Raw genomic sequence first — 25,052 nt, 5'->3', positions numbered from 1 at the left:
TGCATTGCTCTTCTTTTTTCCTGATGCTCTCTCAATTGTCATTACATCTCGTTTCATTCTCCCTCCGCCTGCCACCCCTGTCTCCTTTTGACTCTTCCATAAGCAACAAACTATGCACAAGACAGGTCGCCGTCAGAGCATTTGCTGGAACATAACTTCCGCTTTTATGTCTGTAACTCACTCTGTTGAGTGTTCTTGGCTTAGCTGAGGATTGTAGTCCTAAGAGATGTCTCTTATTCAACATGCCAGTGCATGAATACTGCATGGAGGAAGAGTAGGCCAGGGTTTGAGGAAAGTCTCTTCAGACTTTTCACAAGTGGTTTAGGAGCGAAGGGCTGGTAACATATCACCAGATGAGACCAGGAAGAGAATCCTCATGTGCACAGGCAAGGGACGTTTCTGAGTAAATGTAGGAAGGAAAGAATGCTATTAAAATTGCACATTTCCTACATTCATAAATTCAACTGTATATTGTACTCCTTAGAAGAACAAAAGTATTTGATTAATTAACCCAGAAAGGGTGAATAACAAATTAAATAATAATTTTCCTGTACAATTTCTTTATTCTGTAATCATCTGATTTGCACCTGCTACTTGTTTTTCTCTTAGCTTTCCACTGCATAAAGCATGTCTGTAGCTATCGATGATGTAAGAGATTCTTGTTTGCTGTAAACTGCAGAAATCGCTGTTTTTGCAGAAAATAACTTGCACGTTGACATCAGTCTCAGTCCAATCAGTTTACATCAGTCTGAAAGTTCATAAAAACCTGGGTAATTATTTTTGAGAAATCTGTAAAAAAATGATAACACTAAAAAAAGAAGAGCCTTACATGTACATAACGTGTATAAGTGTCATTGGCCCTATCAGGGGGTACACTGAGAAAACGCCATGTTGCACGCTGGCCCCCCCAGCGTGGCTGTCGGAAGAGATCAGCCGCTTTGGAGGGAACGTGGCATGACAAGCCCACCAGCGTGGGTTCATAGAGTTAAGGAGGACACACATTTAAACATGCCCACACACACGCACACAACAAATGCAAGAACCAACAACAGATATTACAAAAAACATTCTCCAATGTTCTCCAAGGGGCACTGGAAAGAAAACAAGTCTTACGTAAACACTAATGTAACATAGCAGTATGTCTCGCACACACACACACACACACACACACACTAACTTGTATACAGGCTGCGTTAAGAGTTTGCTCTTCCTTCTCTCCAATATCTATTTTCTATCTCCCGAGAGGTCACACTCAAAGTAATCTAAGTTGGAACAATGTGGAGCCTGCACTCCCTCCCTGACAATCCTCTGCTCACCCTCAGGGTGTGTGTGGGGCGAGGACAGTGTGCGACTGTGTGTGTGTGCACATCTGCAGAAGATGGAATGGCGTTTGGGAAGTGGCGCGTGTCAGCTAGGACATGTCAAAAGGGCCCTCAGAGCAGCTGCAGCAGGGGAGGCAACCGCTTGTGCAAGTGTGTGTGTGTGTGTGTGTGTGTGTGCCTCCAGTCAATAACAGGGGAGCAGAAAATGTCCATTAAAAAGGCCCCATCTTTAACTCTTCTTGTAAATGAGGTATTGAACCATCGGTGGGGAGCGGTCATGCACACACATCAAGCCGTGTGTGTGTGTGTGTGTGTGTGTGTTCCCTGCAGTGTTTTCGGGTAAGAAGTGGGGTTCTTGCTGGACTTTGACAGGCATTGGGTTTGAACATGGAGGGCAGTGGCCTGAAAGTCAGTCGTTGGTGGTCAGCATACGGCTAATAGCCATCTACTGTATAGATAACAATGTTGCTGCTTTACTGGGAAACATACATTTTAAGCCACGCATTATGTTCATTCTTTTCCTTTGGTTGGGTGAGGTTTAAACGTTTTGCATTTTTCTTGCTTGCCTCCATTCTATATTTAAAAAAACAAACAGTTGTGTATGAGAGACCAGCACGTGTCCTATGTTCTTTCTCACTGCTGGAGGACAGCTGAGAAGAGACGACAGCAACGACATGAAACGTTTGCCCACGAGGCCTTATTCTGGTACCGGGAAACACCAATGTTCCCATGAGGCATATCATCAGTGTCCAAAGCAGTGCCAGACCCCATCACAGGAGCCTCCTCACTGTAGGCTGTGTACCAAACAGCACAACTGCTCTTTGATAAATGGAAGAAGCCATCCCTCGAGGCATCCCGGGCCTCCTTCCTGATCTCCTGTATGGATTCCTCACATGCAGCTCTAGGTGTGAGTACACTTCTAAGCACACCATTTCATCTTCATCTACAGATACTACCCCCATTAACACAATTACTGCAGCCGCTATTAACTACACCAGGGACTCCAATGACAACCGCCCCCCACTACCTGGGAGGCAGTTTGTGTGAAAAGACACTGTTGATCTCACATGAGCCACAACCTAAAGGCTGCCATGTTGGCCCCACAAGGACTTCAAAAGCCCTCATACATGAAGAGCAAGGCATCATACAGCTACATTACAGGAAAGAAGATACATGGAAAAAACAAAACTTCCTTTCCCAGGGGGATGATGGCTAATTAACGATTCAAGGATTCTCATCTGCAGCTTTCACTCTCAGGGAGCCACATAACAGCTGTTTTCCCCATCATTTATTTCCCCGCTGACACACACAACTCAGTGATACCTTAATGAAGATCTTAAGCATGTCTTCACAAAAAGACGTGTGAATACTTCCTTATCTCTAGTAGGGAACGCAATGAAAACCAGGCCGATGGTCGATACAGAAGGCTTCATTGTTGTTGTTGATTGAAAATAACTGTGCTGGCAAAGGATTGACAGACACATCCGAGTTTGTAATTGACTTGTAATTAGCAAACAGGAGATCATTAGCTTCTAACGCTAATGAAGTTTGGGGGGCTAGCACCGCTGTCAGTTAGCTGAGGTGACCGGGGGGGGGGGGCAGAGTTTGAATCAGTCATGTAGTTGGCCGTCACTGACAGGAAACACTGGTGAAAGCAGCAGAGCACAGAAGATAGTGCTTCTAACCACTCGCCCATCTTCCAATTGAGCCGTCATGACAGATTCATTACAGCCCCATCTGCGACCAAACATATATATCAGAGTCAAAGATAGTTGCTGCGGGCACTAAATACTCCTGTACCCAATCAAGTAGAAAGAACAAATACATTATTAGTACATCTGATATCTATTAAGCCCACACTTGTTCTGATTAAATGTTAGCCTACATTAGCAGTGTGTCTCCCTACTGTATGCCTTCACTTCAAATGTCATAAAAGAGAGGCTTAATGTCAACCCAGTGTGGGCTCACAGGGCAGAAGGGGCTGATGCAAGTTGCAAATAATTGCAGATAACAGCTCATTGCGAGGCCAACACCAGGTCTGATCTGAGTGCCTCTCCACTTTAATTCATGGGGAGTATTGTTCATCATGACAGGGCAACCAAAGAGCACGCAGGAGCCAAACGAGCCGCTTCCCATCGCAGACAAATGAAATCTTCAAGCTCAGTTTGGATAACACGAATAGCAAAGGTTATACAAAGAACAGGGGGAGAAGAGGAATTGTGCATTAGTAAAGAAGTCTGAGTGGAGGAGATAAGTAATAGTGCTGTGCAAAAGCCAGGGAAATGGAGGTGGAAGAGGAACGGAGAGTAGAGGGGCGAGTAAACAAGAAACAAGTGATGAAGAGGAGAGCAGTGGAGAAGATGAAAGGCGATGGAATGAGAGGAGGAAATATTGAGTGAAAGCAGACTCTGAACAATGAGTGGAGACTGTGTTTCATTGAGTGAGTGTATGCCAGTGAGGCAGAGTGCCATTCAAGCACTGGATGTTGCCAGTACATTGTAAGGATGGCTTCGATAACTCTACTGAGCCTGAGGTGGAGAAGGCATACATACAGTGTGTACGTCTCAGGCCCATGTTGGGCAAACACCCGTCACCTTCTGGTCGCCAAAGCTGTCATATTCTAAGTAATAATTCCTTATATTAAAAAGATGTTCAGATTATACTTAAAGAGTGAAACCCCCAAATCAGAAAGATATATTGTCCTTGATTACTTTGCAATGTATTATTTTAGTGTTGCAGATATTGACTGTAGACACGTCTTCATTCTCTCCAGTATAATAGAAATAGATTGTTGCTTTGTCTGTAAAGCTCAAAGGGACAACAAACTACATTAGTAGAAATCTCAACAGCAATGTCTCTTTCACAAGGTGTGTAGATCATCTTGAATAACCAGGTCACGATTTCTGGAAAAGGCATTGGTGTTGGGTTTCTGAGCTGCAATACCTGCATGTAGGTATCTTATATTGGATAGAATGCAGACAGACTCAGCAAATAACACCTAAAGAATGTGGGCCAAAAAATAGAACTACAAATCAACATTTCTGGATGTGGGGAAAATGTCCCCTTTAAGTTATACTATTGTTACGTTTTTGCTGATGCCCTTTTGATTGAACATAAACACTTTCTTGCGATTTGTGACAGGGAAAATCGATGCACTCATATCTACGCATTTCCTAGATTTGACTGAAGGGAAGAAACAGATTTTGTTCACAACTCAAGGCAATCGGACCAAATGGCCTGACACTAAACACTGACTATGGCTGCCAGGAGCAACTGTTACTGTTCTACTTCGCCAACAGCTTTTTAAAATGGTACCAACATTAAGATTTCATGTTGCAATTGTACCCGACAACGTGTTGGCCATTACAGAGACTTTGGCAACAATCAAATATGATTTCCACAAAAGCTTCTTCTCAAGCTCTACATCTGAAATTAAAATGTCTGAGTAGTGATAGAGAGAATGAGCAGACGGAGAAATAAGGACATGGAAAATGAGATGTAGTAAGACCCGATGGGTGTAGTCTTTGTTCAAGAGAGAATATGTGAGTTACTGGCCCCTGATGCCTGAACTGTTGTGTCTACTGTAGAACATGTAAAGCGCATTAATGTCCCTTCTGTTTCCAAGGCTGTGCCGGTCATCAAGCAATGATATCGCTCTCAGTCAATAATCTAAAAATCAAAGCCCCGTGCAGGAGGACTACACACGATATGCCAGATGTAGAACAGATTAAACTCTATATGACACTAAATCCGTCTACTGTAAGTGTAAATACAGTATGTGTGTGCACGTAGAATATATACATATACGATGTTAATCTGCATTTTTGGGTCATCTACTCTTAAACCCAAAATATTTTAAATGTAGGCCAAATATACTTGAACCCGACAGCTCTTGGTCACTGGGTCAGTTTCTCCTCACTAAGAACAGATTATCAATCGTTAATTTGGTTTACTGATTTTCCATCAGCCTCCTTCTTTGAGTTCCTGCCTCCCTTTTAATATCCCTCTGCCCTCCAATTGGATACAAGCAGCTGGCGTGCATACGATCATCTTTCCGCCTACACTATTCCCAACGACTGTTTATCTAATGCCGTGATAGTATAGCTGCAACTAAATCCATCCATATGGTGCACATAGTGAGCATCAGTGAGTGGGGCTTAAAGGCAGAGATACTCTAGAAAAAGGACATACAACTCCAAATGGATGAACATCCCTCTCTGCTCTCCCTCTCTTGGGACAATGTCATCCTCAAAGACTGGTGTTAACCTTCAGTGCACTTATGACTGACTATTGATAGTCACTGAAGTGCCAGTGAATATTAGGGCCCATCTGTTGGGGCAATGCTTAGAGCGAGAGTACAGATTACAATGACCATGTTCCAATCCCCTGGAATGGATAATGAATAAAGAAAAGAGCCAAAATGGAACAGATATGAAGGACACAAGTCACTCTTACAAGGAGGCTGATAGTCTGGACGAGTGAGAGGAGAGAAAGGAGGATAGAAAGAGCTCAGGGAGTGCCGGTTTGGATAGCACACTATCAAAGGCTCGGGGGGACTTTCTATAAAAGAGGGGGAGAATGGGGGCACGGATCCAAAGGTCAACAAAAGGTTGTTTCTTGGAACATTTCTTGGCTCCACTGCCCCTGCGAGATAACATTTTCTGTTGTGGCACCAGCAGCAGCTGCAGCGCTGTTCATGAGAAATGCACCCTGCAAACAAATGACTCTACATCTACTTTAAATGACAAAAAAAAGGGACATTTCACAGCAAATATATGTCAAATGTAAAGGCCTTCATCGAAAGCAGGAGTCTGAAGGTGCATATCATATAGGGATGGGTGAAACTGGAAGAATAACATATTCACAATGGTTTTGATTTACAGCATCAAAACATTCCCTGTCCATGCTATGGCTGCAATTTCATTCTCTCCGCATTTTGTTCTGAACAACCAGGATCATTTGGTCTATACAATGACAGATGTGTTCAAATCATCAAAGTCATTTCCCAAACATCAGGGTGATGTTTGGAAATGTCTTGTACCAATTGACCAGCAATCCAAAACATTATACATAACTAGACAAACAATAGTATTTCAAAGCTATATTGACACGTTTCTTTAAAATGAAGTTTGAAAACGGCAGAGGGAATATATCCCTTGCAACATATTGGACTTTTCCAAGGGCTCAACTAATCCATATCGAGTCAATACTCTTTTATCATCTCTAATAAAGCCTTACAGACCAGAAAGGGAGCCAGGTGAGCTGCAGCAGTGCTCAGGTAGAGGACTTCTCGCTGGGCAATGTAGCGACTATATACATCAGAACTGCTAAACCCACACATTCTAGAAATCAGATACACATTATGCATTTGGAATGTTGTCTAATCACACTTGGGCTTGTTGGTCTTTGAGTTTGGAAGCAGACTTGATGGGTGAAATTATCCACAACAAATGCTGTAGAGCTTACTTTAACAGTCACGTGTAAGCACATTGGCAACACGGCTGCTTGGTAAGCTTTCTCCAGATCAAAACATCTGTCAGTAGCCAGTGAGGGAGAGGCGAATGCTGGAGATGCAGCTGTTGAATACTAAATAGAAACCATTTGATCCAACAAAACCTAAATCTGCACAGTCTATAAGCCGCACAGTCAGTTTTAATCACTGTGCTTTGTCTATAGGGTCCATTACCCAGAGACTGCATTATAGTTCCTGGCTACTCTTGAGAGGTCAGGGGTCAAAACACTCTTACAATGATGCACAGTGCTTTATTGACTAACTAAAGAGGCGGCAAGTGCTTTTATTGGTGTGAACAAGAATGAGTTAGTAACTACATCGCCGTGTGTGAGTGGAAGAACAAATGTGTTCCTGCCACCAGCCTCTAATGTACAGGAATATATATATGTTCATTATGTTTATGAACAATTACACTCTAGTGGACATACTTGTCCGTTCCATTGTGCATTGCACTTTAATACAAAATAACAGAGTGTCTAATATTGGGCTTGTGCGTAAGCGGTAATTGCAGCAGGAATAAATATCCTCCGTTTTTTCCCTTATCTTTCATGGACAGAGTGGCGCCGCTGAGTCTGCTGGGAGAATAAGCATAATGAGAGGAAAGTAAATGAGCGACGCTTCACGGTTTGACAAAATGGCTGCCATCTGAGGCAAATTGTAGAGGTGTGTTAATTGTGCGGCTGTGGATTGACAAGTGTGGAGAGGTATTGTGTGTCTCGTGTCACAGTGCTCATATTTGAAAACCTGCAGGCATTTAATGTGATACTAGCCTCCATTTATAAAAGGAAATCCATACATGACAAACTGAGCGGAAACGACTGGGCGGATACATGCTATAGGACTGCTGGAGAGCCATAGGCGGGATATGGACCCTTTAACATTAAATAATACACAAGGGGCCCATTTGCCGATGACAATAGTAAACATTTAGTGCACTGTTAAAAAATGTATCACCTCCTACCATTAGTTTGATTGGTGACATTGTCTATTTAGAACAGCGCTGACACACATATTGATCCATACTCTGCATTTTGACAGCACTGAGTAACACGAAGTAGGTTGAGAATAATAATAAGTCATATTTTGAAAGAGAGATGAGATTTTCTGTTTGACATATGCACACAGCAGTGAGAGTAGAGCTGGGAAATAAATAGGAAATGTACAGAAACTGACATTCCTGTATGGATCCCTAACTGCTGAATAAAAGCAATATTTCACACAGGCAGTGCATGCACATAAGAGCAGGGATGGCTTAACTCTTGTTATTAAATAGAGCTTGAACGCATAATAATGGTATATGATTGAACCTGTGATATTTAGCAAATCAGGAACAGTATGTGCTGTTGACAGATAACGTAAACTAACTCTATTACAACACAGATTGTTCACAATGTGGCCATATCAAAGGGAAAAAAAGGTGCATCCGTTCAGGTTTATAAGCACTTGAATGTGTTTTCCTCTTCGCCATGGATGACGAACATGATACAGTGTGCCGATCGCATTTTGTCATGGTGCATGCACAACTGTTCAGTAGCTAAGAAAGAATACCATTTGGACATGTTTCTACATTAAAGTAAAACAGTTCAATCTTACAATTATTATAAAGAACTATCAGTGTCGGTCAGCATTGTTTTCTAAATGAGGATCCACTGAACACAGAAAGCCACATCTGCACTGTAACCACAGTTATTTGGCGATATAATTACCATGACTGCTTAGTCTACAGCCCCAGTGACACCCTAACTGCCATTTACTTGGAAATAGAGTCATTGGTTGCCTAAAAGTGAAAACAAGCAATCGACTCGGAGAGAAACAGCCCAAGAAGCCTCCAATTTATATTTATGTCTTCAATAGATCTATTGAAATTGCTTCATTTACCACAAACGCCTCCCAATCGCCAGCTTTTCATCCCTCCATCTCATCACTTACCATCTTCTTCAGGTGCTTCTCCTTGCGGACGTCCACCATGACCATGCCCTCCTTGACCAGGCCCAGGCCCACATCGTCCTTAGTGTCTCCGAACTGTATGGTGACATGCGGGCAGTTGGCACCCGAGTACTCCACGTTCATCAGGCACTGGCTGTTTTGGATGTCCCGCACAACGCAGTCCACCACGTCCGCACGGACATCCTCCTGAAGAAGCAGGGGGTGATAGAAGAAGGGGTAAGGAAGAACGAGGAGGTGAGGGAAGCACAGGAGTGGGGCAGTAATGGATGGTGGGTTTAAAGAAGGAAAGAAGAAAAGGAGGGAGAAAGGGATAATTACTTATCTTATGCATACAAACACACAAGTACATGCAATGCAGAGGCTGATAAAACCCCTTATGTATGCATGAGAGAACACTTTTAAGAAAGTGGGAGAAAGCCTTTACATGTTCACTTAGTTGCGTTGTCGGGAAGAACACATTGGCGAACATCATTCTCAGATCGATTACAATTACACGATCGCTCACAAAGTCAGTCACGTAGCACGGCAATTATCCAATCAACTATCTCGAGAGATTTGAGTTTGGCTGAACTGTATAATGGTCTGACTCTCACCCTCCTCCTTTCTTCAGTTAGTTACCTTGCTCTCTCTTCTTCCTAACCTTTTAGAAAGTGAAAGGCCAGCGTTTGATAGAAAACATGGTGGAGAAGGAGGTGGAAGAGCTGAAATGCAATTCTGACCCCACGTCCTCCAGCAGTCTGGGCGGAAAAGCGAGAAAAACAAGGGAGCTGCATTTTCAGAGACAGGATGACACTTAAAAACAAAAATCAGTCCCTGGCCATCATCCATCCCTCCCCTACACCATCCATCTCTTTGCTTCCCTTCTTTCTCGCCCCGGTCTTGTCTCCATGGCAACCCCATTCGAGCTAGCCGCCCTTGGGTATATGTGTGTCTTGTGTCTTGTGTGTGTGTGTGTGTGTGTGTGTGTGTGTGTGTGTGTGTGTGTGTGTGTGAGCGTGTGTGGGCAGGGAAGCTTGTTCAAGGCACAAAACTAAGGGCCTTTTTTGTCCCCGCTCTCCCCCCGGTCAACTTGTCACAGGCGCTGCAGGGGAGCTCGGGGCGGGAGAGAGGCAGTGTGTGATAGAGGGAGAGATAGAGAGCAGACACAGGGTGAGAGATAAGAAGGAGACGAGGGGAGACAGTGTAACAGAACAAGAATCCTTTGACGCTCATGAGGCGCTGATACAAAATTAATGAGAGCCTTCTAGTGACCCTCTGTTGCCATATGTGCAGAACAGCCCCAGTTACAGCACTCCAATGCGTTAAATCAGGTCAACATATTTGCATTTTACCAACTGGTATTCAATGTAATTGGAAGTGCGGTTAGGTATGGTTTCCTTTTTTTAATTAGTTGAATTATTTACATAGAAATGGCCAGGTAGATCTGTAGTTTCAAACTTTGCATTCTCTAGTTATCTTTCCTTTTCCCAGAAAATCTAGATATGTGGATTATTTGCACGACAAAAAAAGGAAGAGGAAAGTAATATGGCGGTGAGTAAGTCATGCTAATGAGTTAGCTAATGAGCTAATGAGACGCATTACTTATAACAACCTTTTAACTTCCAGTTGTTTAAAGCCGACTATTGTGTGGCTGGACCTTTTGAGCGTGGTACTTTTAAGAATTTATTTTGTTGTTCATCTTTTTTACAAGTGCACTCTTGGCATAAACTACTTTCTTTAATTAGCTGACCGGGGACAATAAAGAGGTGGCAGTCAGTCCTGAGTGCAGGCAGCTGAGACTTCACATCCCTAATAAAAAATTGAGTAATAGTTTTAAAAATGTGGTCGCAGTGGCTCAGATAGAGAACTGCCGCAGTCATGTGTCATGGAGATGATGTGTGCTCTGTGCTTTGTCAAGTCACTGGCACACCTTTCAGGTTGTTTTCCTCCAAAACAACAAAACATTGACAGAGGCACCTGCCGTTTCTTTAAAAGATATGACATTTCACTAGAAAACGGCAGCATCATTTTGTTCTAGTGGCAGGATTTTGGAGGAAGATGATTCAAAGAAGCCATTGTGAAGACAGACATTTTGTGAAGGGCATCAGGTGTCAGGTTGTGACACAAAGACAACAACTTTCTCTGTGTGCAGCAGCCAAAGGCGAAGCACAAGTGGGGCACCGTGCTGTCAGCGCGAGTGACACAGTAAAACGCTTCAGATAAAACACACGGCAAACGCATCAAAAGGCAAACCAAGAGCAAAGAGAACCAACAGGAAAAAGGTTAGACAGAGAAAGAGTGACAGAGAAAGAGTGAGCAGGAAAGGTGGAAGGTGCATGTCAACCCCTGACACGTGGGAACGCTTCAGAGTGTGTGTGTGTGTGTCTGGGGGCTGTATAGTGTAGGTGGTGCCTTTGCTCCCTAGGCTGGACCAACAGATGGGCCACTTCATCCTTCAGGAGACACTGACTCATGAGACAGGTGACAGCATGCAGGCCACACACACACACACACACACACACACACACACACACACACACACACACACACACACACACACACACACACACACACACACACACACACACACACACACACACACACACACACACACACACACACACACACACACACACACACACACACACACACACACACACACACACACACACACACACACACACACACACACACACACACACACACACACACACACACACACACACACGGGTCATTACATTGACTTACATGCCTTTCCTGGAGACTTATCCTAACCTCAACCAACACATGCCTAACCCTTACCCTAGCCAAGTCTGCACCGTAACATTAATGATTACAATTTGTATCTTTAAAAATGCAATGAGCATATTTTATTAAGTTGTTTGTTCTTACAGCTCAGGGAAAATAAATAAATAAAACAGGCTCATATTTACGACAACAGCCTCTAAACTACCCGTACAGTTGAATTGACGTCTCTCTAAACACTAGCAACACTATAACCTTCATAAAGGTAGGATTTATTGCACGACTGCTGTACTGGATTGCATTACCTTTAGATAGATGTACATGATCAAATGGAAACTGAGTGTCGATAAATAATCCAAATCAGCAGCAAGCGTGTACATTGTGAAAACTACTCAATTCTAGGAACAAACATCCTAATGCTTATCTAGGCTAAGTAGAACAAATACTCTTTAAAGTAACACACACATGCACGCACGCACATACACAAACAAACACACAACCAATTTAAGACAGGGCTTAGTACTGTGCCAATCAGGCATGTCCCTAAAAAAACATCAACAGTTTGTAGGAGGCTTCCAATGAGTTGACCCCCTGACACACAGTCACTCACACACACAGAGACCCGCACACACACCGGAGGTTGAGTCAACACACTTGTGTAATCAAGAAGATTATTAAGGAGGCCAAAAAATAGGAACTGCTGTTGGGCTATCAGATGGACATTTATATGCATAAACACTTCCCCATGAAGTACCTAGATTGTTTGTATGCATCTATAGGATGGCAGGCAGGCTGGGTTATTGAAGAATTACTGTATACTGTACCTTATCAAATTGTCCATGAAACATTAATGTCTCTCTGCTACTACTGTATGTCAATTATTCTATAAGTAAATCAAATGGCTCAGTGTTGGTCCTCGCTCCGACTGCTTGTACTGCATGCATTATGTATGAGCATCATCATCATCATCGGAATGAACACTGGTCCCTGTCAGTCAGTTACAGACTTATCACCTCGTGCGATAAGTTAAACTCAAACAAATAGTGTGTCTCGCCAGAAAAGTCAACTTTCAAATGCTAGCGGAAAATGAGACTGAAGACGTTGATATCTCAACAAGTTAATTCTGAGGCCTTCAGCCGGGACACATATCTCTACTCGGCACTTGACTTACGTCCAACGGGACCTGGATGTAGGCGAGGGCGTGCTCGGTGGCCTGTGCGGGCAGGGTCCGGGTGCTGAAGGCGGGGGGGATGGCAGCCAGACGAGTGGATGACACAACTTCTCTCTGAGGGGGGAAACGGAACACACTAAGTAAAGACATTCGGGGTGTTTATCTGTGCTATGATACGTTGACACACAGCAGCATTTAATTCTTGTTTTAAAAAGGTAAAACGGATTGACTCTTGGTTTATGTCTGAGGTTTTGAGATAGTAAAGTAAAGCTCCAACAGTTGGAGTGTATGTCTGTGATGATGTCTTTGTCTAAGCGAACATGACAGACATCCATCTCTCCTGCTACGACTGCAGCAAAGCAAGCCAACAGAGATGTCAAGGTCTGTTCAGTCTGGATACAAATAAGAAAAACAAATAGTTTGGGATGAAAATGCACATTCTGATTTCTTTCCATTACGGAGTGCACCTCACAAATCAAATGCCTCTGCAAGTGAAGGGCATCTTCAAATCAAACACAGCACACACTCGGGCTGTAAATCCATCGCGCACTCTGTCAGGTTTCTATTTTACCTCGGTTCTGAATCAATTCTGACATCTTTATGTCACTTTAACAATGATGGTTTACAGCTGTGATAGAAGGACAGATGCCATCTTGTAGCTTAAGGGCTTCATGCGTGTATGTGACCTTAACAATTATTTCACAGCTGTTTCTGCAGCATTATGAAGCCCCTTCACTAAGCTCCATCTGCTCTGTAGATCAGCTACAAGCTAAGAGTAAAGACCACAATGGATGTCAAGTTGGCAGACAGATCTTAAAACACACTTAAAGCAGTAAAACATAAAAAGAGAGCTACTACTTGCACGTGTGCATTTGAATACAATGATGCTTGATATTCATTCAATAACTACAAACTAACAAATACACTTTGTAAAAAGTGTTCCTGAGAGACAATAACCCGGGTTTAATTATGCAATGATAACAGGAATCACATTTGATGAAATCATTATCTTTCCACGCCTTTAACAATCCTTTTTAAAATAAAGACTGGATGTACAGTACAGTAATCAACATGAGCTCTTGTCTCTGTATTCATGCTGACACGCCTACCAACATTTTCATCTTTACTGCTAAATGCAAGGTCAGCACTCCAGTTTGTACATTGCTATATATACAAAACAATTACAACATTTCCCTGATATGAAGCATAACAAAGCTCAAACATCCTGTCAGATGTGAGCACCACCGCACGCTTCCTGAAGGGAGAACATGCGGGTGGAAAGTCAGACACATGGAGCCATTAGAATGGAGAGTTAATTTAATGACCCCCCCATATATTAGGTTAATGTGTTCATTGGACTGTACAGTCTAGACAGATGGATGGATGGATGGATGTTTATCATGGAATAAGATTTATCAAGGCCATATTTGAGTTTGACAGCACTGTAAATGCTGGCCTTAAAAATAAAAGGCAGAAGTGCCGTTTGATAATGATCACGTCATAATTCAGGGAATGACCTATAGATGGGTGGCAATATCACCAACTAATAGCTCGTGACACAGAGGCATGACATCCAGGCTGGAGTGACTCAACCTTCAATGATGTAAAACCACGGCGAAGGAGATGGATATCAGCGGTGTTTTTGGTGCGCCAGGTCGGCCTCGGAGAATCACACTTTCAGCAACATGCCAGGACACATCGCGTCTGCCAGCCAAACCTCGAGCTGTCCCCCGCTCTAAGGTCAGTCACACATTGTGCCGCTCCACTGCCCCATGGGACATCTCTTCGCAGGCCGGGGGTTGGCTGCGTGAGCCACTTGGTGATGCAAGCATGTGTACGCACGTCGGCAGAAACGCACACGAAGACGCACTCACGAGGTTGCAATGCCTTCGCCATCGCAGAAAATGAATAAAATGACTAGAGAGTGGGGGATTTCTGCTTCTGTCATTGTTATGAAAAGAAGGAATAAAAAGGAAGCGCTCTTTGCTTCAGTCATAACCAATGAAGGGAATACACAAACAAGTCTGCATCATGTTTGTCCTAAAAACTCCAGCTGAGAGGATATATAGAGGCTGTTAAGCAAACCACTGGTGTTTGAATAGATGAAAGAACTAGAGAATAAATCCCTCTTTGGATACGAGAGCGCCTCTGGCTGTGGGTTTGGCCGTTTCTAAACATTGTGTGTGTCACAAACAACAGCACTATGCTTTAATGATGAGTATCCAACAGGCAACACTTTTAGCACAGCAGTTCACTTTGTGGTCACGGTTACTCACGTTGCCGTAGTCAATGTAGAAGACATGAACCTTTGCCGGTGACTCAACTTTCTCCACTCTGGCTCTGTACCTGCAGCAGAAATAGAATAATTGAGAGAGAGAGAGAGGCAGACAGAAAGGGGGGGGGGAGAGAGAGAGAGAGAGAACAGAGGGAAAGGGAAATGAAGACAGAGGGCACAAGAGGAAAAGGAGATGAGTAAATGATTCCGTGCTTATTTCCCTGGGGAGAAGGTGTTGCAGGACCTGTCTGTTGTGATCGGGTCAGAGGAGCGGGAGAGGAAGATTCGGCCGGGGGAGTGAGGGGGGACAGAGGGGATCTATCAGCACGGGGCAGGGCTGGGAAAAGAGGCCTCTTTGCAATAAAGGACAGACATTTAGACCCATGTTGCCTTGGAGCAAATAACTTCCGTGCATTAGTGATAACCACAGAAGCCCAACATGTTCACTTGGTAAGGTTGGATTCTTCCAGCACATTCGGCAGGGATTTCCAGATCAGTGACAAATAAAAGAAAGTCTCCGTGTGAGGGATAAACCATACTCATGAATTCATATACGAGCTACAGAAAGGCATGTGTTCCTATAGTTCATGAAGCGTTTCTTTATCTGACCATTACTTGACATGGCCGAGAGGGGACGACAAAATGGCCGTGAAGCAACAATGGCAAATAATTACGGCCACATGGGCAAAATGTAAAAGACGAGAGAACAAATTAAAGCTAATCAGAAATGTACAAGAGTAATAAAGAACCGCACAGAGAGGAAGAGACAGAGACAGTTATAGTGACTGATGAACAGAGGTTTTCCTTTTCTATTTACTCCGACTCTGGTGCTCTAAGGAGATTTAAAAGGCGACGAGTTTCCAATTAGGCCCCTAATGAAACAAGCCCACATTCCACATCACAGAATACAAAGCTATGAACTGAGAACAATGTGAATATGAACATAATGAGCTTGCTCTACAAAATTGGATGTTTACTTCTGGGTGCAGGATTACGGTAACAGGAATACAATTATTTTTATACAAAACGTACTGAAGAACCCGAAGGTTAATATACGTCCACATGCACCGGAGGCTTGGACATGGGTGTAACATAATATATATTTCCCCCCCGTTAAATATGACACGGAAGATAAGAGGGAAGACTGTAGAGGGACAGGAGAGCACCTGTGTGGAGGGAACATTCGGGTTTTAATCAGTTCTGTGATCTTTTTTTCACAGTCACCTTTTTGACACAGACTCTCTCTCTCCCTCCCTCGACCACTGTGACTTGTATCTGTCCCCATGACCATCTGTACACTTCCAACATCCGGTGAGGAGATGAGGATGATGTGGAGGTGTGTGCTGTGTGCTGCGCGTGTGTGTGTAACTGTCAAGCCACTGCTGAAAGGCCAAAGCAGAGGCAGGGAGCTAATTACCACCTGTAGCTGTCTGCAGCAAACGCATCACAGGCTGCGAAAGAGACACGGTAAAATGAAACGTCGGGTGTTCTTGAGAGGAGAAACACGATTATATGTATATATATGTCTCAAGGAAATCTAGCTAATCAAACTATAACGTGTCTCACTTGTGGACTTAGTTTCTGTTCAACATCAATTACTGGCTTGCAAAAATAACTTACTTATAAGCCATTGCTTATTTTTGAGTAACTAGCCCAGCACTGGTTGCCATGAGAGCAGCTGCTTGATATGTTCAGGATTCAGGAAAGAGACTCTTGCTGAAGGGTTGAAGTCTTACTAAGCTCTTAAATACGATCACGCATAATGAAATGCTTGCTTACCACTCGTCATCAGCAAACTTGGCTATGCAGTAATCCCCCCGGCGCGGGGCGTAGGACCCCTCCACGGGCGGCTGGGCGGCAATCTCTGCTCTCATGGTCTCCATCAGACTCTCCAACTGGCTCCCTGAGAAACACACAGACACACTTAGACCAACAGCTTTTGTTTATTTCTTTAAGATGCATTTCATTACATCACTATTGGCTGTTTTCATTTGACTTTGAAACGTTTACAGTGTTACCTCTATTAGCAGTATACGCCCTTAGAGAAGAAGTTACATATTTTAAGCTGTGTTTGTGTGGAATTAGTCTTAAATGTTGTTTTGTAAGCAACAGAGGGGTCAGATTCAGAATTCCTTTATTATTCCCACAGCAGGGAAATTAACAGAGATACAGCAATTGTGGCATAGCAAGTAAAAACAAAATGGCCAGACAATAATAAAGACTTAGCTAACTTATTAAATATAGAGGAAGCACACATTAGTAGTGGAATCAAATTAAAGTACACGTCCATGGCTAAAAATGAGTAGCAGCGCTGCAATTACTGGGAGTGCTTCTTGTTACAGTGGCATTGTTCAGAATTGTGTTGAGATAATGACTTTATTGCCAGCTCCAGCATGGTTTATAATAAAACACCTGCTTTCAGTTGAACAACATCACTGCTTTGGGTAAATTAACTTTCATATAAACAAGAACACAATTACACAAAGCTCTTCAGGCACACAAACATAAAATGCGGGATGAGAAGAAAAGACGATGACATTTAAGGATGATATACTTCAGCTCTAATTGTTTGTCACAATCAACTTCAAACCCAAGCTGACCTTTACAGACTGAGACCAAACAGACATGCTGTAAGCCATTTAGCACCATGCAGCTAATGCTGGTTTGACCCTGCTGGAGACACACAGCTTTGACTAACAGGATCCTGCATAAAATGGGGCTGTATGGCCTATCAAGCCATTATATCATGCACGGCAGACACATTATGGTGGCTTCAAGGTGAGATTGTGGCTGTCGATATGGTGGAGGTTGGAGAAATCAGATAGAGAGTGAGTGCTCCATGGAGTCAATGACTGCGGTATGTGACAGCTCGATTTGTACCCATCAGTGATGATTGTGGCGCCACTAAGTATGTTACTTCCCACCGTTTGTGTCATATGTATGGTATACTTGTTTGTGTATGGCACAGTATGTTTATGAACAGATATTTAAAGTCGCTGTGTGTATTGGGGGGTGAGTGTATGAAATGTGCGGAAGAAATTACTGCAGCTAGTTTAGCAAAGTGCTCCACATGAAATGTTATGTTGTATTTTTAGAGGCCATTTTCACTGATCTACCACCTGGAGGAGGTTGTCTGGGAAGCCAGTGTCGTCAGTGATAGAGCATGTCTGCCCACACTCAATTATACGTTGGGAGGGTACAGTATAGAGGCTCAAATAAATCTTATCAGACATACCTATAACAACTTACAGTCAACCTGAAAGGAAACCCAGTTTATTGGCCACGTACACAGCACTGGTTCCTACAGGGTTGTTAAATATGAAATATATTATTTTATTTCTTTTGTGATGTAAAATCACATTAAAGTTTGTAACTCTTTAACGAGTAACGAGAGGGATCTTTACTCCAAAAATTGAAGAAATTGACCACTTTCTATTGAAACATATATATTTATGTGTGACTGTGAATGAGAAGATTTGCATATTAAGTCAGGAATGTAAGACATGAATACACTTCTTGGTGCTCTCCCATTGTATTTGATACATGTCAGCTACATATAAAAGATGACCCCAATATAAAAATGCCACTAAGATGAATATGTCGGGTTTCTCCGCTGAACAGCAGATTTGTTAAATTTAAAAAAAGCAGGGAAACACTGTGCTCTCACACAGTCTGTCCTCTCACTGTGCCATCAGTCCAAATGCTATGAACAAAAAACAACAACATTTCAAGCTGCAGCTTCATGTATCACTAATACACTCGAAATATGCCAGCATTGGATAAAAACAAGACGGAAAACAAATCGAAGACCATCTGTACGTAAACCTGGGTTTAAAGTAACCAAGTTAATGCTGCTCGTGGAAACTCATTCTCCTGTCTTTTTTCCCACTAACCTGCTTTCTTTACATAAAAGCAGTCAGTGTGTGTAAAATGTGCATGTTCTGCTTACTATGCATATTACTGTACCACCAAACACACAGCTTGGAGGCAGGCAGTGTAGCATGCACATCTTAATACACACCATTATTTACTGCTTTACTGCTGAGGTGAGTTATCATCAACACCTACAATTATTTCTGCTATTGGAAAAAAAGAGAAAACATAAATAATGATGCCGTTTATGTGAGCTGAGGCCGCGGAGCAGCTGCCAACCAGCAGACAGGAAACCTTCATTAGCATGTCAAACATAAAGGAGAAACACCAGCGAGGGGTACGAAGGGATTTGGAGTGTGAAGGAAAAGCTGGGAGCTCGGTTTGATTGTGAAAGGGGTCAGGGCAGAGGAGGGGTGGGGTGTCCAAACACCTTATTGGCCACCCACTGCTACACCAACTGCTGATGAATGCAGTGAGGGGAATAGGAACAAATACACACACATAACAAAACACACACATCCTCAGCATTTTGGAGAGAAAGCAGTTTTTGGAAAACACATCAGATGAATTGCTTCCCAAAGCATCTTGCCTCATACACACCATCCCAAACACACAGAGGTGGTGTTGTTACGTCAGTATTAGCCACAGCGGCTTGTTACTGCAGCCTTGCTGGAGTGGCACTGGGCTACAGCCGACACATCCAGCCACCTCCTTGATTTATTAATCTAATTAAAAAAAGTTAGTGTGTGCCTTCCTTCCATCTCAGAGTGCACTGGCGTGGATTTATGTGTGTATATTTACACACCGACTTATTTATTTATTTCTGTTCCTGGGCCATGTTCCACTTCAGGCCGGAGAGGACCGAATACATGACACATGAGCTGTAAGAGCGTTCTACCTGCTAAATATATGCACTCAAACGAAGCCTTAATGGATGGAGCCTCTTAATGTAAATGGTACAGCAGCAGAGTGGAACTACAGTATGGACGTTTGGCTATAATATGTGATGCGTATTAATGGAGGAATTTAAGCGTGAACAGTGACCTGATTACTGGGGAAGATCTGATACGAAGCTCTGCTTTTCAGAAGTTTGAGAGCCAATTCCTCGCAGCAGGATCAGATGGTCTGCTCAAATACTCGAGCTTTGAATTCAACTTACAATGCAGTCATGCTTCTTACTCCTACGAGCACCATGGCAAAGTGCTGGAACAGTAAGTGACGTTTGCTGACGCTCAGATGTCTCGCTTTGAACCATTTGATGACAATCTGATGGATGTCTACCTCTAGAGTCTAGACTACGACTCAGGCCAATTCATTTTTCATTTTGACTGAAAGATATACAGGTTTTTAGTACGGTATGTTCCCAAGCACCTCAAATGTGTTACATGTCCTACTGCAAGGGAACACTGACATGTTCTGATGTAACATCTTTAATGAATATGTTTACATATCTTTGGTACTGATGTTTTTTATTAAGTCGAATACCTTCATTTTAACTGGGTTTATTGCAGCATCAAAATAGTGTTTTGTTCCTTCTTTCCCATGTCTTACTGCCGACTGATCAAACAAGTTGGAATGTTTGATAGGTTTACTTTGTGGGCTGGATATACCCATGGGACGATCTCTTTCTATATATATATTGGGGTTATGAAGTCAAAGGGCACTGACAGTGTTATGGATCACCAAGTTTAACAAGATGATTTACGATCTGCTGTGACGCATACGTTCACTCCAATTGCTTCCAAGTCAAGTTCAGTCACACTTTAACAATAAATCCATCCTCTGACTGAAAATATGTCTCCTGATGTCATTCTGCGCAGTTTCTTTTTTACATTTGGCTGATTAAGTTGACAAATCAAGCCATCAACTCCTGATGCTTATAGTGCGGGACTCTGAAGGATCATTAATTTGAGGAGCTAAATATAGTCATCGCACCACACTGTCCCTTTAGCACTTCCTCGTCTCAGGCAGTGTCCTAGGCGCAGTAAACTTTTAAATCATACACCTTTCTTCCCCGTGCGCTGCCGAGCAATTTTTAATGTACATGTCCACGTTTGCAGGAAGTGTTTGATTGAGTATGCAGTGCGCCTCATGCATTATCATTAGTCTCTGTTGGGATTTACACATTCAATTTGCTGTGAGTCTCTTGGATAAAAGGTGTACCGACTTTGGGGTTATGAATGCATCCCGGACACTTCCATGTGTGCAGGTTTAAGGAGTGTTTTTCCTGCAGAGCCGTGGTTGGAGAATGTATGACATCACATTCAGGAAAAGCAGGCAATCACATGTTAATCAGTATGACTGCAATCATGTCAAAAGTCTGCAATGAGCTTTTCATCACAGAGAGAAAATCTAGGCCCTCGGGGTCAATTGAGCAGGCTCTTATGCATCCTTGTGAAATTCAGAATGAATACTAGCAATCACATTAGGAAGGAAGTGCAGCGAGGACACTCTGCATTACAGAGGAAGACTCCTTTTTAACGTTGGCATACGGACAACTCAATATCTGCCGGCAGCATGTCGAGCGGTGAATGCTCATTCTGTGTCGAAGGGAGAGCCAAAAAACAGCCACACCACTGACTGCGTCTGATGCGGGCCAACTTCTCTCTGTCTTCATCTCTTTATGCCGCTGTTGTTTTTCCTCCCTGGTTCTGTCATTTGTTTAAACACCATTATGGCTGCAGCTGTTTGTAAATCATATATAATTACATTGAGAATGCCCAGTGCAGAGTGAGGGAGCGATTAGGCTCAGAAACGAGGAGACAATGGAGAGAGAGGTTAAGAGACACTTACAACAGTTGTACAGGTTGGCCATGATGGTATTTGAGTATATTGTGGCGCACGGTGTCTGAGCAGAAATAAGGGGGGTAACAAAGATCCAATGAAAACTGTGAATCATTTCGCTACACATCCCAAGCCGTACTGGATTCTATTAAGCTGTTTAACAAAGCCATTAAACCACAGAAGGGTAAATAATCACACAATGACAAAGGCAGGGGCCAAGAGAGCGATGGTTGCTATGAAAGCATTCTCATTTCCTGGCTTCGAAGAATGGAGGAATTACCAAATCGAAGTGGAGCGCCTCCATGAAAAGGACACATGTCGGGGAAACAATCGTCTTGAGAGGATCCGGACACCTTAACCTGGCAATTATTAATGATGATTTGCAAAGAGAAGAGGCACATTCACAGGGAAGACTCAAAGTGAAGCAGACACACAAATATGTGTTGGCATCAATTCTCCTCTTCAAAGCATCGCAGAGCCTTGCTTGCTGACTGGTATGAAGACAGAGTGGACACACGGATGGTGCTCCACCATCACAGAGCATTGTGCTTGCACTCAGTCTCCTGTTTGGAGTGTTAAATATGCATGAGGTTTGGACGGGCTGTATCCTCTGGGGTAGAGGAATGGCAGCGTGTCAGGACATGCAAGCAACACTTCAAAAAGGTAAAAGGCCGCACTGACACACAACAAAACACGGGCTCTGTGCAGTGCGTAGCGGCTCGGGAGGCCTGCACTTGTGTGGGCAAGCAAACACGCACAGCTGTTATGGGTCTAAAGCCCTGTGTGGATGGTCAACAATGAGCCGGCGCTCACCCGGGGATATGTGTACACTTTCTGAGGACGCAGTGTGACAAGGAGGGAGCCGAGACATGAGGAAAGGCCATTCACTCCCCTTCCTGAGTGATGTTGGAAGTGGTGTCAGCATCTGCCGAGCATTGAGGGAGGACACTATAAAAAACAAATGATCCCCCTGCTTGACTAATGCTGCTGCACTCCCACTGGAGAGTGATATGGATTATATCTCACGTGATACCCCCCCCACCACCGCCAATTACCCTGCTCCATTCTACCCTTCCCGGCAGTCGGGAGCCTTTTACAGCAAATTACTGTTTCTGTAATTGTAAAACCATCGCTGAAAATCTAAACAGAGACGGCATCTGCAGCTCTCTTTCTGCATCAGTCTCTCCTGCTCCTCTCTGCCACCTGTCGAGCCTCATTGACTGCGCCTAATGCCCTGTTTTGATTGTGAGGAGTCCACATATATTCACAAGATGGCCCTGCGCACCATTTGGGGAAGAGGAATGGGGAGTGTGGACTTGCCAAATTTGAAGAGCACCCCGTAGACCTCTAAGTGGCTCTCCGCTGGGAAAAGTGTCATTCAGCTTTCGGTAATAGACCCAGAAGTTGGCATTAGTGCAAATCATGCGCGCTGAGATAGGGAAGAATAAGGATGAACATCCAAGAAAATCCAAAGCACCCCGCCTCAAACCGACAGGTGAGCTGACCTTTGAGAAGCTAAGTTGCGAATCCGATTTAATTATGAATGCCTTGGGAGGGGGGGATCATCCGGGCAGAGTGTGACCTCTAAATATTGCATCGGCTGCAAAGGCAAGGAGCAGGGAAATTGAAAAGCAGCAGCCTCGACTGCTACAAGTACGGCAACTTTCATTCACCTGCGTTGTTACTCTGTTCCCTGAATGCCACCGCAAGAAGGCCATGTATAAAACAAGAGACATAAAAGACAGAAGGACCGATGCGGGGACTGTAAAGGACCCACAACACATTCTCAATACTAAGAAGGCAGTACATTTTAATAAGGCTGAATTAAAAAATTAAACCTAATGGTGTTAAAGACAAGCAGCTTATGCTTTAAGATGACTGCATGTACATCGACAGAACACTAAATTACAGCCATTCTCCCCTAATGTAATGGGGCCATTCAACTATTCAATATAATCGTTTATACAACTGTCACATTTAGCACGTTGTTGCATTTCTTTTGTCTGTTGCCTGACATTCACGAGCTCGTTTTTTTACTTCGCAATTAGTTCCTTCACTTCATTGTTTTAATTACATTGTTCAACAAAGAACTCCCTTGATTAAGAGAAAAATTACTTTCTCAGATGCTTTTGTGAAAAAAAGCCATTGCATAACGCTCGGTTGTAGGAGCTAATTATCTCAACCCCTGACTGAGTTGCCGCGGGAAGATGTTTCAGAGAGAATGGAAATGTAAAGCAAACACTGCAGGCGGCGCCGGGACATCAGTTTCTAAATGTGCACCGTTGTTTTTTTGTCAAGCTCTGTTGTATAAAGTAATCATCACTTGGCTGCTTTGACATGACATCCAATTAGCGGGCCACTCACCCTGATCAATATGAAATGCTACAGTAATTCTCATGTCCTCTTATTGAAATCAACACCGTGAACACCATGGTTACTGTGGCAACTCGCCTTCATTTAATATAGAGTAGGATTTGAAGAGAAAGATGCTATTACTGGGAGATCACTGTAGAGAGGCCATATTACCAAAGATGCTGTGTGAGTGGAGACTGTGTGAATTGGCAAAAAGAAAACAAGCACGTGAAGACATACTGTACATTTGGAACCTAGCATTTCAAAGTAATGGAATTCAATCCCCAAAGACAGAAAGGGGCCAGGATTGAAGTGCAGCCAGAGAGAGAACAGCTCCCTGCCTGCCTTGCTCCATCAGTAGCGAGGTCCAGCATCATTATGTGATGAACAGCTGCTGTGTGTAAAAGGTAGAAGTGTGAATAATGTGGACGGAGTGGCACCTGGTCGGGGGGAACGACTCTACTCATTATGAGTCTGTATAAGTGCCAGGAAACAAGAACCAGACAGGATGTACCGCCAACTGCGCCACAGCTGAGGCTCGAGGTGGGCAGAAGACGTGCGTTTGTCGGCCGATGCCCGTGCCTAGCAACCGGCCGTGCAGAGGTGACGACTGAGAGAGGTCCAAAACAGGAAGAGGCTGCTAGCTCGGCAAAGAAGAGCCTGCAGTGGTGTCCAGTGATGCAGTCTGGAGGCCATTATTACATCTGAAATGTCTGAGGTGTGTAGCTTACCCCAGGGTTCCTAAGGTTAGATTTAAGACTTTTGAAATTAACCTGGTTCCACTTTCCGTAACTGCGTGATGTGCATGAAAGAGCTATTTGGTAAATTATTACAAAAACTAATGAGGCCAAATATTTTTAAGAAAAGTAGCAATAAAATCATACTTCTCATTTTCATAGCATGTTTAAAATGTTTGAAAAAAGATTATTAAGACATTTAAATATCAAAAAAAGGCCTCGTTTTGATTTCACTTATGGGTTTGATGACCTTTAAGAATAAACATGGTTACATACTTATACAATACTCTATGGACAACATACCTGCACTAAGAATCCAATGTATCCTTCTAGTTCCATTCAAATCTAGTACAGT

The 25,052-nt window shown here is 43.3% G+C and overlaps 1 protein-coding gene across 1 annotated transcript in view; it reads right to left on the bottom strand.

Moving 5' to 3' along the window:
- snd1 (staphylococcal nuclease and tudor domain containing 1) overlaps positions 1-25,052 on the bottom strand; it is a 218,060-nt gene that overhangs the window by 7,224 nt on the left and 185,784 nt on the right. Inside the window, exons 19-22 of the mRNA XM_034112292.2 lie at positions 16,731-16,854; positions 14,953-15,022; positions 12,677-12,790; positions 8,764-8,967 (exon numbers count right to left, since the gene is read on the bottom strand). Of these exons, the coding sequence (XP_033968183.1) occupies positions 8,764-8,967; positions 12,677-12,790; positions 14,953-15,022; positions 16,731-16,854 (512 nt within the window). The remainder of the gene's footprint in view (positions 1-8,763; positions 8,968-12,676; positions 12,791-14,952; positions 15,023-16,730; positions 16,855-25,052) is intronic.

This window comes from Pseudochaenichthys georgianus, chromosome 23 (genome assembly GCF_902827115.2).
Source record: "Pseudochaenichthys georgianus chromosome 23, fPseGeo1.2, whole genome shotgun sequence".
Classification (NCBI taxonomy): Eukaryota; Metazoa; Chordata; class Actinopteri; order Perciformes; family Channichthyidae; genus Pseudochaenichthys; species Pseudochaenichthys georgianus.
The sequence above is the reverse complement of the archived record's forward strand: the minus strand, read 5'-3'. Positions and strand labels throughout refer to the sequence as shown.